The sequence below is a fragment of the Belonocnema kinseyi genome, chromosome 2 (assembly GCF_010883055.1).
Source record: "Belonocnema kinseyi isolate 2016_QV_RU_SX_M_011 chromosome 2, B_treatae_v1, whole genome shotgun sequence".
NCBI lineage: Eukaryota > Metazoa > Arthropoda > Insecta > Hymenoptera > Cynipidae > Belonocnema > Belonocnema kinseyi.
The window spans coordinates 73567723-73579849 of NC_046658.1; the positions used below are offsets into that span (position 1 = coordinate 73567723).

General features: G+C 31.2%; 3 protein-coding genes across 5 annotated transcripts in view; all 3 read right to left on the minus strand.

Moving 5' to 3' along the window:
• LOC117166907 (mevalonate kinase) overlaps positions 1-4306 on the minus strand; it is a 6745-nt gene extending 2439 nt beyond the window's left edge. Inside the window, exon 1 of the mRNA XM_033351357.1 lies at positions 3389-4306. Within this exon, the coding sequence (XP_033207248.1) occupies positions 3389-4276 (888 nt within the window). The 5' untranslated portion in view covers positions 4277-4306. The remainder of the gene's footprint in view (positions 1-3388) is intronic.
• Positions 4307-4412: 106 nt separating this feature from the next.
• Positions 4413-10675, minus strand: LOC117166912 (bolA-like protein 2). Its single transcript, XM_033351362.1, has 3 exons — positions 10540-10675; positions 4684-4778; positions 4413-4592 (listed from the first exon to the last, which is right to left on the minus strand). The coding sequence occupies exons 1-3, from the start codon at positions 10600-10602 to the stop codon at positions 4496-4498; spliced, it is 255 nt and encodes an 84-aa protein (XP_033207253.1). The 5' UTR covers positions 10603-10675; the 3' UTR covers positions 4413-4495.
• Positions 5039-10654, minus strand: LOC117166906 (dolichyl pyrophosphate Man9GlcNAc2 alpha-1,3-glucosyltransferase). Of its 3 annotated transcripts, none has more exons than XM_033351354.1 (2): positions 10540-10654; positions 5039-7048 (listed from the first exon to the last, which is right to left on the minus strand). In XM_033351354.1, exon 2 carries the CDS (start codon positions 7017-7019, stop codon positions 5370-5372), a length of 1650 nt encoding a protein of 549 aa, XP_033207245.1. In that variant the 5' UTR covers positions 7020-7048; positions 10540-10654; the 3' UTR covers positions 5039-5369. The 3 variants fall into 3 exon arrangements, with proteins under 3 accessions (XP_033207245.1, XP_033207247.1, XP_033207246.1); XM_033351356.1 differs by lacking the exon at positions 10540-10654 and adding an exon at positions 10272-10294; XM_033351355.1 differs by lacking the exon at positions 10540-10654 and adding an exon at positions 9824-9906.
• Positions 10676-12127: the final 1452 nt, after the last annotated feature.

Genomic DNA, 12127 nt, shown 5'->3' on the forward strand with positions numbered 1-12127 from the left:
CCCCCCCCCCCCACTTTCACATTTTTAAAAACAATTATAAAATACTTTTCGGAATATTCTCAAATATGGGAATCAAACGTTACATGAACATAGTCAAAAATATAAACTTGATTATTAACACTTTTTTATTCTTCTCAAAGAAGATATCAAACAGCTAGGATAGAAGAGTAGATGGACTTAATACTTTTCAGGTTGTCATTTAAAAACAAGAAAACCCTCCGTGACATCACGCGCACAATATCTAGTCCTCCCATATGTCACGATTATTTACGCTTGACAATACCCCCCCCCCTCCCCTCGGGGCGTGACATCATAAGTGAACGCTCCCCAAAGAGATTTTCAGAAAAAAATTAGGACAAAACTTAATTTTTTAATAAATATCATAAATATTGTTTAAACAATATAAATCATTGCTGGCCCCCTCCAAAAGGTCTCTGATTTTAAATAATATAAAAAACAAAATTTAAAAAAAAATTGATAAAATCGGAGCTGTTGTTGAGGACTTCCAAATTTTGCCTGTTTTATGTATTCATAGATTATACTAAAACGATCTTTCCAAAACGTGCACTAAGTTCCTACCTCAATCCGGTACCATCTGGACATTACAAACTGTAATCTATTCGAATTTCTAAGTCCAGTTTAAACTGGGCTCAGTTCGTATTTCCAAACTGAACTATTCAAATCGCAAACTAAGATTCTCAATTTAGACATTATAAACCGTAATTTTTTTATTTCCGAATTCGTTTTGAGATATAATTTCAAAAAACCCTATAAGTATGAAAAACTTTAATTTTACGTTTTATTGCGGATTATTAACGCTTTTTATAGTTTTTTAAAATGAATAATCCTTAATCGTAAATTTAGAAATATTTAGTCATTTTTAAACTAATATTCGAATTTTAAAACAATTTTCATTCGTTTATACATTTTTTACGGTACGTGTCACGAAATGAACGTATTTTCTAGACATTATGAGTTCTTAAATCAATGGTAATAATAAAATAATTTGTTTAAATAATTTTGCAATTATTTATAAATAATACGCGTGTGTGTATCAACAATATTAGTACATAATTTGTTTAGAAAATACGTGCAATCCGTATAATCCAAGTCAATTTCAAAAAATGTAAATTATGATTCCTGATCTTCTTTTTCCTTAAATTATATTTTAATTTCTTTATCGTATACATTTTTTAAACAATTACACAATTTAGAACTCCGATGTCAAATATATAATGTAGATTATTGTAAAAGTGATTTGAAAAGCTACGAATTTATTACAAAATAAACTACAGGTCGCTCGTAATTTAGCAACTACTCAAGTTTTTATAAATGAGGATAAAAAATGTATCAATCTATTTTCTATCAGGCAACATTATACTTTTATATCCCGGAAAGTGATCAGAACTTTGTTAATTTTATATCTGAAGAAAAATATAACACGAGCGCTTATTGCACTCGCCAACTTTAAAGACGTTTTTATTGAAAAGGGGTCTTCCATTTACTATGTAATGCTTTTTTGGAAGATGTTACTAGTTAAGAATTTTTTTTCTATAGTTGCTAACATTATTATGTATTTTTTATGCGCACAATTTTTCTGATATTTTGGACATTTTTTTTTGATGAAGTTAACATTTTTTGAAATATCAACAAAATAATCATATCTTTCGAATCTGGTTAATAGAACGCCTACGCCAAATAAAAAAAAAAGTTTTCTACATAATTATACCTTGTTTCGTTTCTGTTTAATATCGTGAAGAAAGATTATTATAAGAAACGCAATTACTAACGTCTTAATTTCTTTACGAAAAAATTAGAGTATCCATAAATTATAACTTTATTATAAAAAAGGAGCTTTTGGTCCTTATATATAAAAAGAACTTTCTATCTCAACAAAGCATCGACATAATATGCTTAAATTCTTAAACATACCTATATGTAAATTATAAAAGAAACTTTCACAGCCAAATTCGGTTTCAAATTAATTATTCATGAAGTTATTTTCTTCATTTTTCATGTAAACATTGCATTTAAAGCACGTCAAGGTGCGAAAGCTAATTCTCCTCTTTCAAATTATAACAATGATTGATTTCTAGAGTGCAGTTTTCACTGTCTTCTACCGGGCCCTTTTGCCTTTGAACAGACTGTAAAAATAAAGCCATCTTTGATTTTTTAATGGTGATGGTATTTGATTATATTTATTGCAAAATTAAAAACAAATGTAAAAAATGCACAGCTATTTTCCAGCTTTTTACCGTAGTTCGATATTCTTGGCTACTTTTAACTAACAGTTTTATAATGTAGGTTCGAGTGTAGGTTTCTTCAACACGTTTTGTGTTTTAAATTCTAATTGTTCTAAATTGTGAAATTTAAAAATACAGTAATTTCACTGCATTTAAAACCGAACAGACTATGATTAGATTTTTGAGAATAAGTCAATTTGAAATTAAAAGTGCTTCAAGAAATACAATTTTTAATTGAACCATTAAAAGCTGCCCGGTTTAAAATGCAAATGGTTCAAAACGGTCAATTTTCTAATTGAAAGTAAATTATTAAATTGCAAACGTAAAAAACTAAATTTAAAAATTGGGCTTTCATACTAATTTTTTTTCAGAAACGTAATTCAAAGTTGACGAAAGAATAAAAAAGTTTTCTTGGTTCGAGGCGAATTGATTGACCTATAATATTAATACATTTTATTGAAGAGTAGGTTATGAAAATTTATTTTTATAATATTGGAAAGCTCTGTTTTTCACAGTAAACATTTTTCCCAGTCGCATTTTTTGTAAATCAAATAATGAAATAAGCGATTGCCACACATGCAAAAAAATGAGACATTGTACGTTTTTACTAGCCAGACATTTTAAATGAAAGCAGAACCATGAATAAACAAATTCTTTTTTTGCGAACATAAACCTCAAGTAAACCTTTAAAGTATTTATAAAGTAAATTTTAAAAGAAGTCATAAACAATTAAATGCGCTATTGTATTTTATTAAATACTTCAGTTCCTGTGTGAACAACTCGGAATAAAAATGGTTCATTTTCTTATGGCTTCTACTCTGGGATTGTATAATTGTAAATTTTTTTCATTCGGAAATTGTTCAATTTTGACAGCGTCGAGCATTCACAATATTAAACGTTTGAAACTTTTGAAATATTTAATTTTGAACTATTCAAATTTAGAATAATTCCAAATTCGAATCACTAATTTGGAGATTCTTATTTGAATACTTTAAATTGCCAATTGTTTACTTAATGTTTCAATTTTCAATTTAAATAACCGAGATAAATGTTTAAAACCCGGGAATTTTCTTCTCAGTATTAAAAGGCTATGCTGATTATTCTAAAACATAAAAAGTAATTATAATAGTTTACGATAGACTCACCATCAACTCATTATAAGCTTCACTCAGCAACTCGTCATGAGCCTCAGGAAGTTCCTGAATTCTTCTTATGATTGACAAAGCTTCGATTGAGACGCTGTCTATAGATTCCAGAACTGGATCAAAAATCTTCGGATATTTAGACCTCAGTTGTGCAAGACTTTCCACCAAAGCTTTGGTACTTCTCGGAACCCTTGTGTCGACGAGCAAAACTCTCATGATCTTAACACCATAAATCGGAACTAGAAGATCGCCCTTTCTGTATTCAATTATGGACCCGAAAGTGCAAATCGTATTATCAATTCCTGAGGGAGTACCATGCATGATTCTCTCACAATCTAACGCATAAGAAGATATTTCTCTCAACTGAGCTTCGTCCAAAGAGATTCCAACATTTCTCTGTACACGAGACCAGTGATAAAAACAAGTTGCAAGGCAAACTGCGAAGGAAGCGGAACTACCAAGACCTGAACTGATTGACAAAGCAGTATCCAAATGTATGTGGATGGGTTTAATCGTTATCGATTCCACCTGAGAAATGTTGATCAATAAATAGAAGAAAGCTTCTAAAGCTTGTTTTTGAGGCAGACTAATAAATCCAATCTCTTCGACGAATTTCTGCACATGTTTGTGGAATTCATCATGACCAGCAGACGATTTTGGAGAGGACTGACCGAAGAAGAAATCTATAATGTGTTGCAACGGAATCTGCTGCGTTAGACTTATTTTTGGCATTGATATGCTGATGTAATCTGTCCCTAAAGGCAGTTCTTTAAAGTCCAAATTCGTTCGAAGAGCTAAACTTGCAGCCACAGCAGTCTTTCCATAAACCACCGCATGCTCCCCAAATAGAATCACTTTTCCCGGAGCTGATACTTTGAACTCGACCATCTTATAAATTCAGAAATTAATCTTTGTGAGTTAAAAGAATTTTTGTCAGTTAAAATAATTTGTCAGTTGAAAGAATTTTTTTAAATCACAGGTGATTATACTGAGAATGGCTGTCTTGGAACTATTTAAACAATACTAGAGAACAAGGGGATCTATTTCCACATTTAGGACTTAGCCTCAATACATTTTATAGTTTAGCATTTCATATTGCGGTTTAAACTAAGGCTGATCTTTCTCCCACTGCTCGGGTGTTAGTGTTTTCTGTGAGAATGCATGAATGTCTTTCAGCTCTTCTGCCAGAACCGAATTGACCAATCTAAAATTTGAAAAATTAGCATATGAAAGTTTAAGTTACTTTTGAATGATTAAATTTTGAATTCGAATTATATTTCATGAGAGGGAAATACCTGTGACGTTGCAGGAGAGGCTTCCCCTCGAACTTATTAGAAACAATCACAACTGCAAACTTAGCACCGCAACCGTCTGACTGGTCCACGACTTCCTAAAACAAATGATTTTATAGATAATTCTTGATAAAAAATATTTTCGAATTTATTTTTAATCAAATTTTATGTCTGGCAATAGATTATATTAAAAGGAAAGATCGATTTTATGGACGTTCTTTTTTTTTAATAAAGTAGCCTTCAGAAAAAACTTAATATTCAAATGAATTTAAAGCAAAACAAGGCGAATTTATCTATTTAAATTCATAAATGTCATTTTTCATTGTGTTCACGAGGCAATAGAATCAAAAAATATTTCTTTTCGCGAAATACAAAACATTTTATTCAAGAATAATCATTACAATAGCCTTTCTACGAAACAGATTTTACAAAGAAAAAATTTACAATCTTTAACAGTCATTCCATGGATTCATCATCTCACACATTGCTACGCAACTCTTATTTAATAATATGGGTCGCAGTCTAGCCTAGTCTTTTGCAATTACTTAAGTTTAAAAATGCAAGACAAATACTAAACTTCACACTGTACAAAAGTAATACAAAATCAATATTCTTCCTGAAACTATTTGACAAACAAAGGAAAACCACTCTCAAAACATAATCAGCGACTGCATAACGGAGAATTCTAGTTAGTTCATTTTCAATTTTACATTCGATTTTAGTTTCTGCCCAGTTCTCAGTGTAAACTGCCTGTAATTAAAGTAAATAAAGAAAAGGACAAAATGCCCACACGAAAAAACTGATACCAAAAGTGGAAACAGATCTGGATACTGCTTTGGAGGCTGCATAAATCTACTAATAAATGTTAAAACTACTAAAGAACCCATCGATAAATAAAAGAGAACAATTATTAACGTTTCTTTATCAATAACTGCACTCAAATAATTTTTCAAAGCAGACATTAAACCCACGTGTTTTTTAGCCTTGGATGTAGCCTGTGACTTTTTATCTTTGGGTTGCTTTTTTAGCTTGCTCTTTTTATTCGAGATATTTTTAGAAATTTGCTCTTCTGCGTTTAAGATTTTATCTGAATCCATTGAAAAGAAAGATTCAGAGAACCAAATCCAAGTAACGGAAATGTAAAAAAATACCGTCAGAGTACAATGCGAAAGAAAGAGTTGATCCTTGATAATTAGAGGTAGCATACTAAAAGTAGAAATCAACAGAAACCAAAGGCAAGCAAAGCGATCTTTGTGGAAATATAGTAAAACCGGAATTGCCGCGAGAAGTATAGACTTCTCATGAACTTGGTAGGAAAAAAGGAAAAAAGCTAGGGAAGAATTAATCTGCGAAATAATAAACTTTTCCTTTGAGGGTCTGAAAAGCATATCTAAAGAACTTGGCAAAAGCGCAATAGTTGTTGAAAAAAGACAAATTTGAGCGAGCAGCAAATTTTCAAACGTATCTCTTAATTTGTAGACGACATTAATCGTGCACCAGAAATTCGCAACTTTATCCTCAAATACTCCCCTGGCGAGTGGGAAGAGCCGAATGATCACGCTAAGAAAAGTTCTTTGATCCCAAATAAAAGGCCACCAGACTGCAGCAAAAGTTCCGATCACTGTACAAGTCACGCAGAATAAAGTCCTATTGAATTTATTGACCGCGAGAATATAAATGAAACATGGAAGAGCGTGATAGAGTTCCATCTGTTTATAATTCAAACCCAAAACAAACAGAAGAGATCCCAAGCAATGAAAATTACCCAAAATAGCAGCAACAGCCGCAACAAAAGCTCCCAAGGAGACACAATTATATTGGAAATGACCGTAATCAATTATAATCAAACCAGGATAGAATAAAATTACGGCCAAAACAGAAGGCCGTGTACAAAGATACAACATGCTGGGCGTTGGTTCCTTTGGTTTTTCGACGCAGCTGAATACGAAATACAAAGCAGCAGGTACAAAAATGAAAAGATCTGCTGCGAGGACAGTCAACCGCATAAAATATTTATGCATTTGTGATTCGAAGCCCCTAGATTCGTGCAAAGCAACATATTTTGGATTGATTTTGTGTGCGATTCGACCTAGGATATTACTGTGGTAAGCAGTCAGTGGAGGATAATCTAGTCCCCAGTATTGTAGATCGTTTTGAGTGGAGTTCTTGTACCACTCTTCGACAGGAAGGTTCAAGGTAATTTCTTGCCAATGTCGTTGAGCTTCATAATCTCCGTACATTGGAGGTTGGCCTTCTCCACTGTAAGGGTGGTACGTTACGCACCATCGCAAAATGCAGCCCGCGAGAACCACAACGATTGTCTGTACTTTTACTCGCATTTTTTTAAATGAAAATTTTAGGAGCGTCCCTGCAAAAAAAAAACTGGGATTGATGCCGATTCGGAGTTGTAGCCTGGGAAATAAATTCCTACTCTTCGAGATTTTAAGTGATTTAATTGCAAATATGAAAGAAAAAATTTCAACCTACAGTTACACTACGACATGTCCCTCGACTGTCGAGCTGAGATAATGGGATTAAATTTTAAACCATATTATACTCACGCTATTTCCACGAAATATTTGTAATTGAATTGTTTATAATGAAGATGTTAAGTACAAATTTCAGCAGAATGATAGTTTATATTATTCTGTTGCATTACATACCTTGAATTAAATAAGTTAATCTCAAATTATTGAGTTTCGACCCTTTTGCGTAATGTTTTGATTGTTACTTTTTAAGGTTAAACTTAGTTTGAAAATTTGGTACCTCCATGCTCGACTCTCCAATCTGGAATTAGCAGTCTAAGCTCTGAAATCTGGTAATTGCAGTCTAAACGCCCGATTTTTAGAAAAATAAGTTGTTATAGCCATGTGATATTGATCAAAAGAAAAAAAGAGACCTTTCAAAAAACGTCAAAAGGTTATGTGCTAAGTATGTTAACACGATAATGTGCATTGTAATACATATTTACAGAAGATTTTATTGAAAAAAATTATATTTTGTACTCTATATTTTAGTATATAAATTTAATTCTGTATGTAATGATTTTATGTATTTGAACCATTTTTCCACTTGTTTCTAAAATCTTTGTCTAATTTGATCTATCATTGCACTGTTTTTATAATTTCTTAAAATTTATTTCGAATTCGCTTCATGAAAGTATAAGCAGAGATGGTATAAGCCTGTAGGGTATCTCTTTTAACTTGATAGCAGCGCCACCGGACACGCGAATTATCGGGTATCTCAAAGTTATTAGAGCAATGTTAATGAAAAAGAACAGTAAATATCAATTCATTTTAATCAGAAATATTATATTCAGGTCTAAAATTAGTTATTTATTATAAGATTTCTTGTTTAATTTGAATTCAAATTTCTTCCAAATAGTTCCAAATTGGTGACGCTGTCATAGCTACCCAGAAGGCGTATGTCATATAAAAGTAATATTCAAACATTTTGTGGTTTTGGTTATATACTCTTTAACATTACTATTTTACACACATTTTTCGCAGAAAAATTAATGAAATTCGAATGCTTCAAGCTATATCTCGGATTTTTATAGGCTATTTAAATTTTTAATGCCCGTACTGAAAATCTGTAAACGCAAAAGGATCGCAACGCAAAAGGAGCTTAAAAGGAGCGAACAAAAGGGGAAATAGGGTAACTTTCTCAAGAAAAAGGGAAAAAATAGGGGAAAAAATAAACATTTATTTTTACATGTCGAAAAGAACAATCTTTTTATAAGAAATGCTATATTTTAAAATTATTTTAAATTATTTTTGCCACTAAGGAATTTATTTTAAAAATTGTATATGTTTAGGTCATTGAAAATCTATTCACAGTGATATAAAAAAAGTACGAGAAAAAGTAAAATGACTTAAATACACAATTTTAATATATTTAACATCGTTTCCATAAATATTTCTTTTCGCGATTTTTCATTTCTTCCGTACTATAATTAATACTTTCTATGTAAATATAAAACTATGTTCATCAGTAGAGCGAAGTAAAAATGATAAAATTAATCGAATGGTTTGAGCGTAGGGATAAAAATATGCGGATGGACATCCAAAACAAGTGAAGAACAAAATTTTGAAAACGGTTGATATCTTCTGTTCTCTTTCTTAAATTTACAATTAAAAATTTTGCTAATTAAAAAAATTGTCTTATTTAGAATTTGTTGTGTATGTACAAAAACATGTTTTTTGAATTGATTCGAACTTGAAATTTCTTCAGCTTGAACCAAAGAAACATGTTAATATTTTTTAGTCATGTGAATAATTTTTTTTCGTGGCGGTTCGAAACTCGAAAAAAATTAAATCCCAAAAATCTTGAATCACGAAAACATTTTTTTTCGAGTAAGCAAAATGATAAAATATTTCTTTGATTCAAGCTGAATAAATTTCAGGTTGGAGATATTCAGCTTTTTTAAATGTATGCATATGACTCAATAAAAAAAACATGTTTTTCCACATTTAAAAAAAAAATGTTATTGAGCAAAAAATTTATTTTTAAATTTCGTAATTTTTTATTATTGGTCATTAGCAAAAGCTGTAAATATAACAAATTCTTAATTATTTTTTAAGCAATAGTAAATATTTTGAATTTAAAATAGTTAAATCACTCAATTTAGGACATTCAACATTGCAGTTGATGGATTTGGAATATTCCACTTTTTAATTAGTTGTTTAATTTTGTACATTTCAACTAAAAAAGTTTCAACATCTGATACTTACTTAAAAAATAATAAATATTTTTTAACTGTTCCAATTTTATATTGGATAACAACTTCTGTCTCCAGTTTTCACATTTTCAACAAGTTTTAAAATGTTTCAGCTTCAAATTTGTTGTAAAATTTTCCGCGGAATTCAAAGATTGTATTTTCAAACATCGTATATTTAAAGAGAAAAGGAGAAAAGGGTAAGCATGAAGGTACCCAATTGTTAAATCTCAAATTGAATTTACCTTATCCATAACAAATTTGCGCTAGGAAGTTGTTATTTTTTCACTTATAACAATGTAAAAAGTACACGGCGTAATATAATTCTCACTTTTGGTTAACGCCACTATTTTAATTATTAATTGCAACAGCATAGTGAGAAAATTGCAGGGAACATTTTATTTAGAAACAAAGTTTAATACTTACTGAGTCTAAAAATAATAACGGTTCCAAATTTTCAAATTGTGGACATGGCACAGTATAACTCTAAGGCTAAGCTGTATTTTACTATGAACTATTACAGGCATGCGAGAGTTCTATATATTCAAACAGATGAGAAAAGTGACATAGAGGTGGAATAAATTATATTAGTATATATGATTAGCTTTGAACTTTGAACGCTTGCGATAAACATAGTAAAGTAATAAAAATGAACGGCAAAATTACAAAAAAGAAGGTAAACAAGACTTAAAAAATGTAAAGTGAGCAAATTTTAAAAGATCAACCATAAAAGTGGCTCTATAAAAATGATCAAATTTTAAAAATTGACACCATGGCAAATTTTCTGTATACACCGTTATATAATAACGGAAGCATTGTAAAAGAATGTGTATGCCTATTTGAAATTTCAACCTAAAATACTCAAACAATTTACCAGCAATTTATTAGAGTAGGGGGAATCGTTAAAGTGTGTTGTCGTATTTTTGCATTGGATAGTTCGAATACTGAAACAAGAAATTTGCCTAGATAAAAGATAATTGAAAACAATTTAAAATTCTTAAGTAGATATTATTATTAAAGGAATTAATTCTTTTACGGCTCTTGCGGCTTTTTAAAGGTTATACGGGATAATTAAGGGAAGGTGGAGTAAAATTGATCTTCATCGCATATATTAAAGGCATTAGAGGAAAGGAAAAACTCACCACGTGTACGGCGTCCAGGCCTTTTATCAACTTATTCCGTATTTGATCTTCGGTATATGGCATATTTAAAAAGAAATAACAATTCTCGCCAACAAGTGGCGTGACTCGAAGACTGAGACCTCAGCGTCGGGGTGAGCCAAGGTGAGCTTTCGGCATTAAAAACGTGAAGCTCGCTCGTGAATGTTCTCGGTTTGACGTGGCGACAGTTCCAAGGTTACAGAGACCGATAGCGAACAATTATAAAAAATTATCAGAAATTTGCTATGTAAAAGGAGATTATACAAAAGACTTATTTATAAAAGAAAGATGGCCGATAACCTATGATTTTATTTAAAATATATTTTTATTTATTTGCATTATTTTGTTTTGAAATGATTGGAGAGATATCGCCCTTACCGTCCGATTCCGGCCATCCTTACCGACGTCCGGTACGACCGAAAATGTATAAAGTGGGAAATTCAAATTGTACCTCCAACATTGACTTAGGGCATGTGATACTTACAGTTTCCCCGGCTTTTTTCCACGAAAATGAATATTTTTTAAAACTGAATTCGGCGATGTTATGAAATATTATAACGGACGTCCCCGGACTCTTTTTGAGGGATAATAACAAAAAATGTATTGTGATAAATAAAAATTTTATGCATATGCATTATTTTGAGGTTACGTCGTTTTTCATCTCTGCCTTTCAAGCCCGTGAAGTTGGCACCCCAACTCTAAAATATCAGATTTTTTATATGGAATTGTTTGGTGGTTGTTTGGTGGTGTTTGGTAGTCAATTTTGAAGGTTTGATGGTCAAAATTGAAAAAGTTATTGATTTTTCAAATTTGGGGTGCCAACTTCACGGTGGCACAGCACTTTTTAATATTTTCAAAAAATTCTTTTTGGTATCGTTTGGTGGTCGTTTGGTGGTGTTTGGTAGTCCACCGGGAACGTTTGGTGGTCAAAATAAAAAAAAGTTATCGAGTTTTCAAAATTGGTGCGTCAACTTCCGTTAGCGCCCCACTTCAATTTTCTTTTTTAATTCCTTATGACATCGTTTGGTGGTCGTTTGTTGGTGTTTGGTAGTGATTTCTGAACGTTTGGTGGTCGAAATTACAGGATATATCGGATCTTTTAGAAAATACAGGTGGCCCGTTATGGGACTCTGCGCATACTTATACGCATGTGTGATTGATGCGAAATTTGAATTTGAAAATGCTCTTTTTCAATGTGAACGCTGTTTGGCAAGTATAATTGTACATCATTGTAGTTTTTAAGTTTTTCGAAATTATAGGTTTTATTATTTTTGAAATCTGAACTCTCTTATCATTTTATATTTTAAGTTTTTCGACTTTTAATGACAAGGTAATCTTTGGAAATTGACTAAAAGTCCTGGTCCGGAAAATTCAATAAGGCAATGTACATTGAAATAAGTTCCTTTACTGTAAACTAAATCAAACAATACTTAAAAAGACAACTGTAACAGAACCATAATTCAGTATTAATTTGAAAAAAATTAAGAATCGTTTAAACGCTTTCTGATAGTAGTTTCATATAGAGTTATCTGGATTTCTCTATTCTGCAGCGAAAATATTTGCAATGAGA

Bases quoted from the DNA above. Each gene is read 5' to 3' on its own strand.
- LOC117166912 (XM_033351362.1), bottom strand. From the start codon at position 10,602: ATGCCATATACCGAAGATCAAATACGGAATAAGTTGATAAAAGGCCTG. The intron at 4,779-10,539 runs GTGAGTTTTTCC...CATTTGTTTTAG, and splicing joins GCCTGGACGCCGTACACGTG to GAAGTCGTGGACCAGTCAGA. The intron at 4,593-4,683 runs GTATTTCCCTCT...TTCAAATTTTAG, and splicing joins CCTCTCCTGCAACGTCACAG to ATTGGTCAATTCGGTTCTGG.
- LOC117166906 (XM_033351354.1), bottom strand. From the start codon at position 7,019: ATGCGAGTAAAAGTACAGACAATCGTTGTGGTTCTCGCGGGCTGCATT.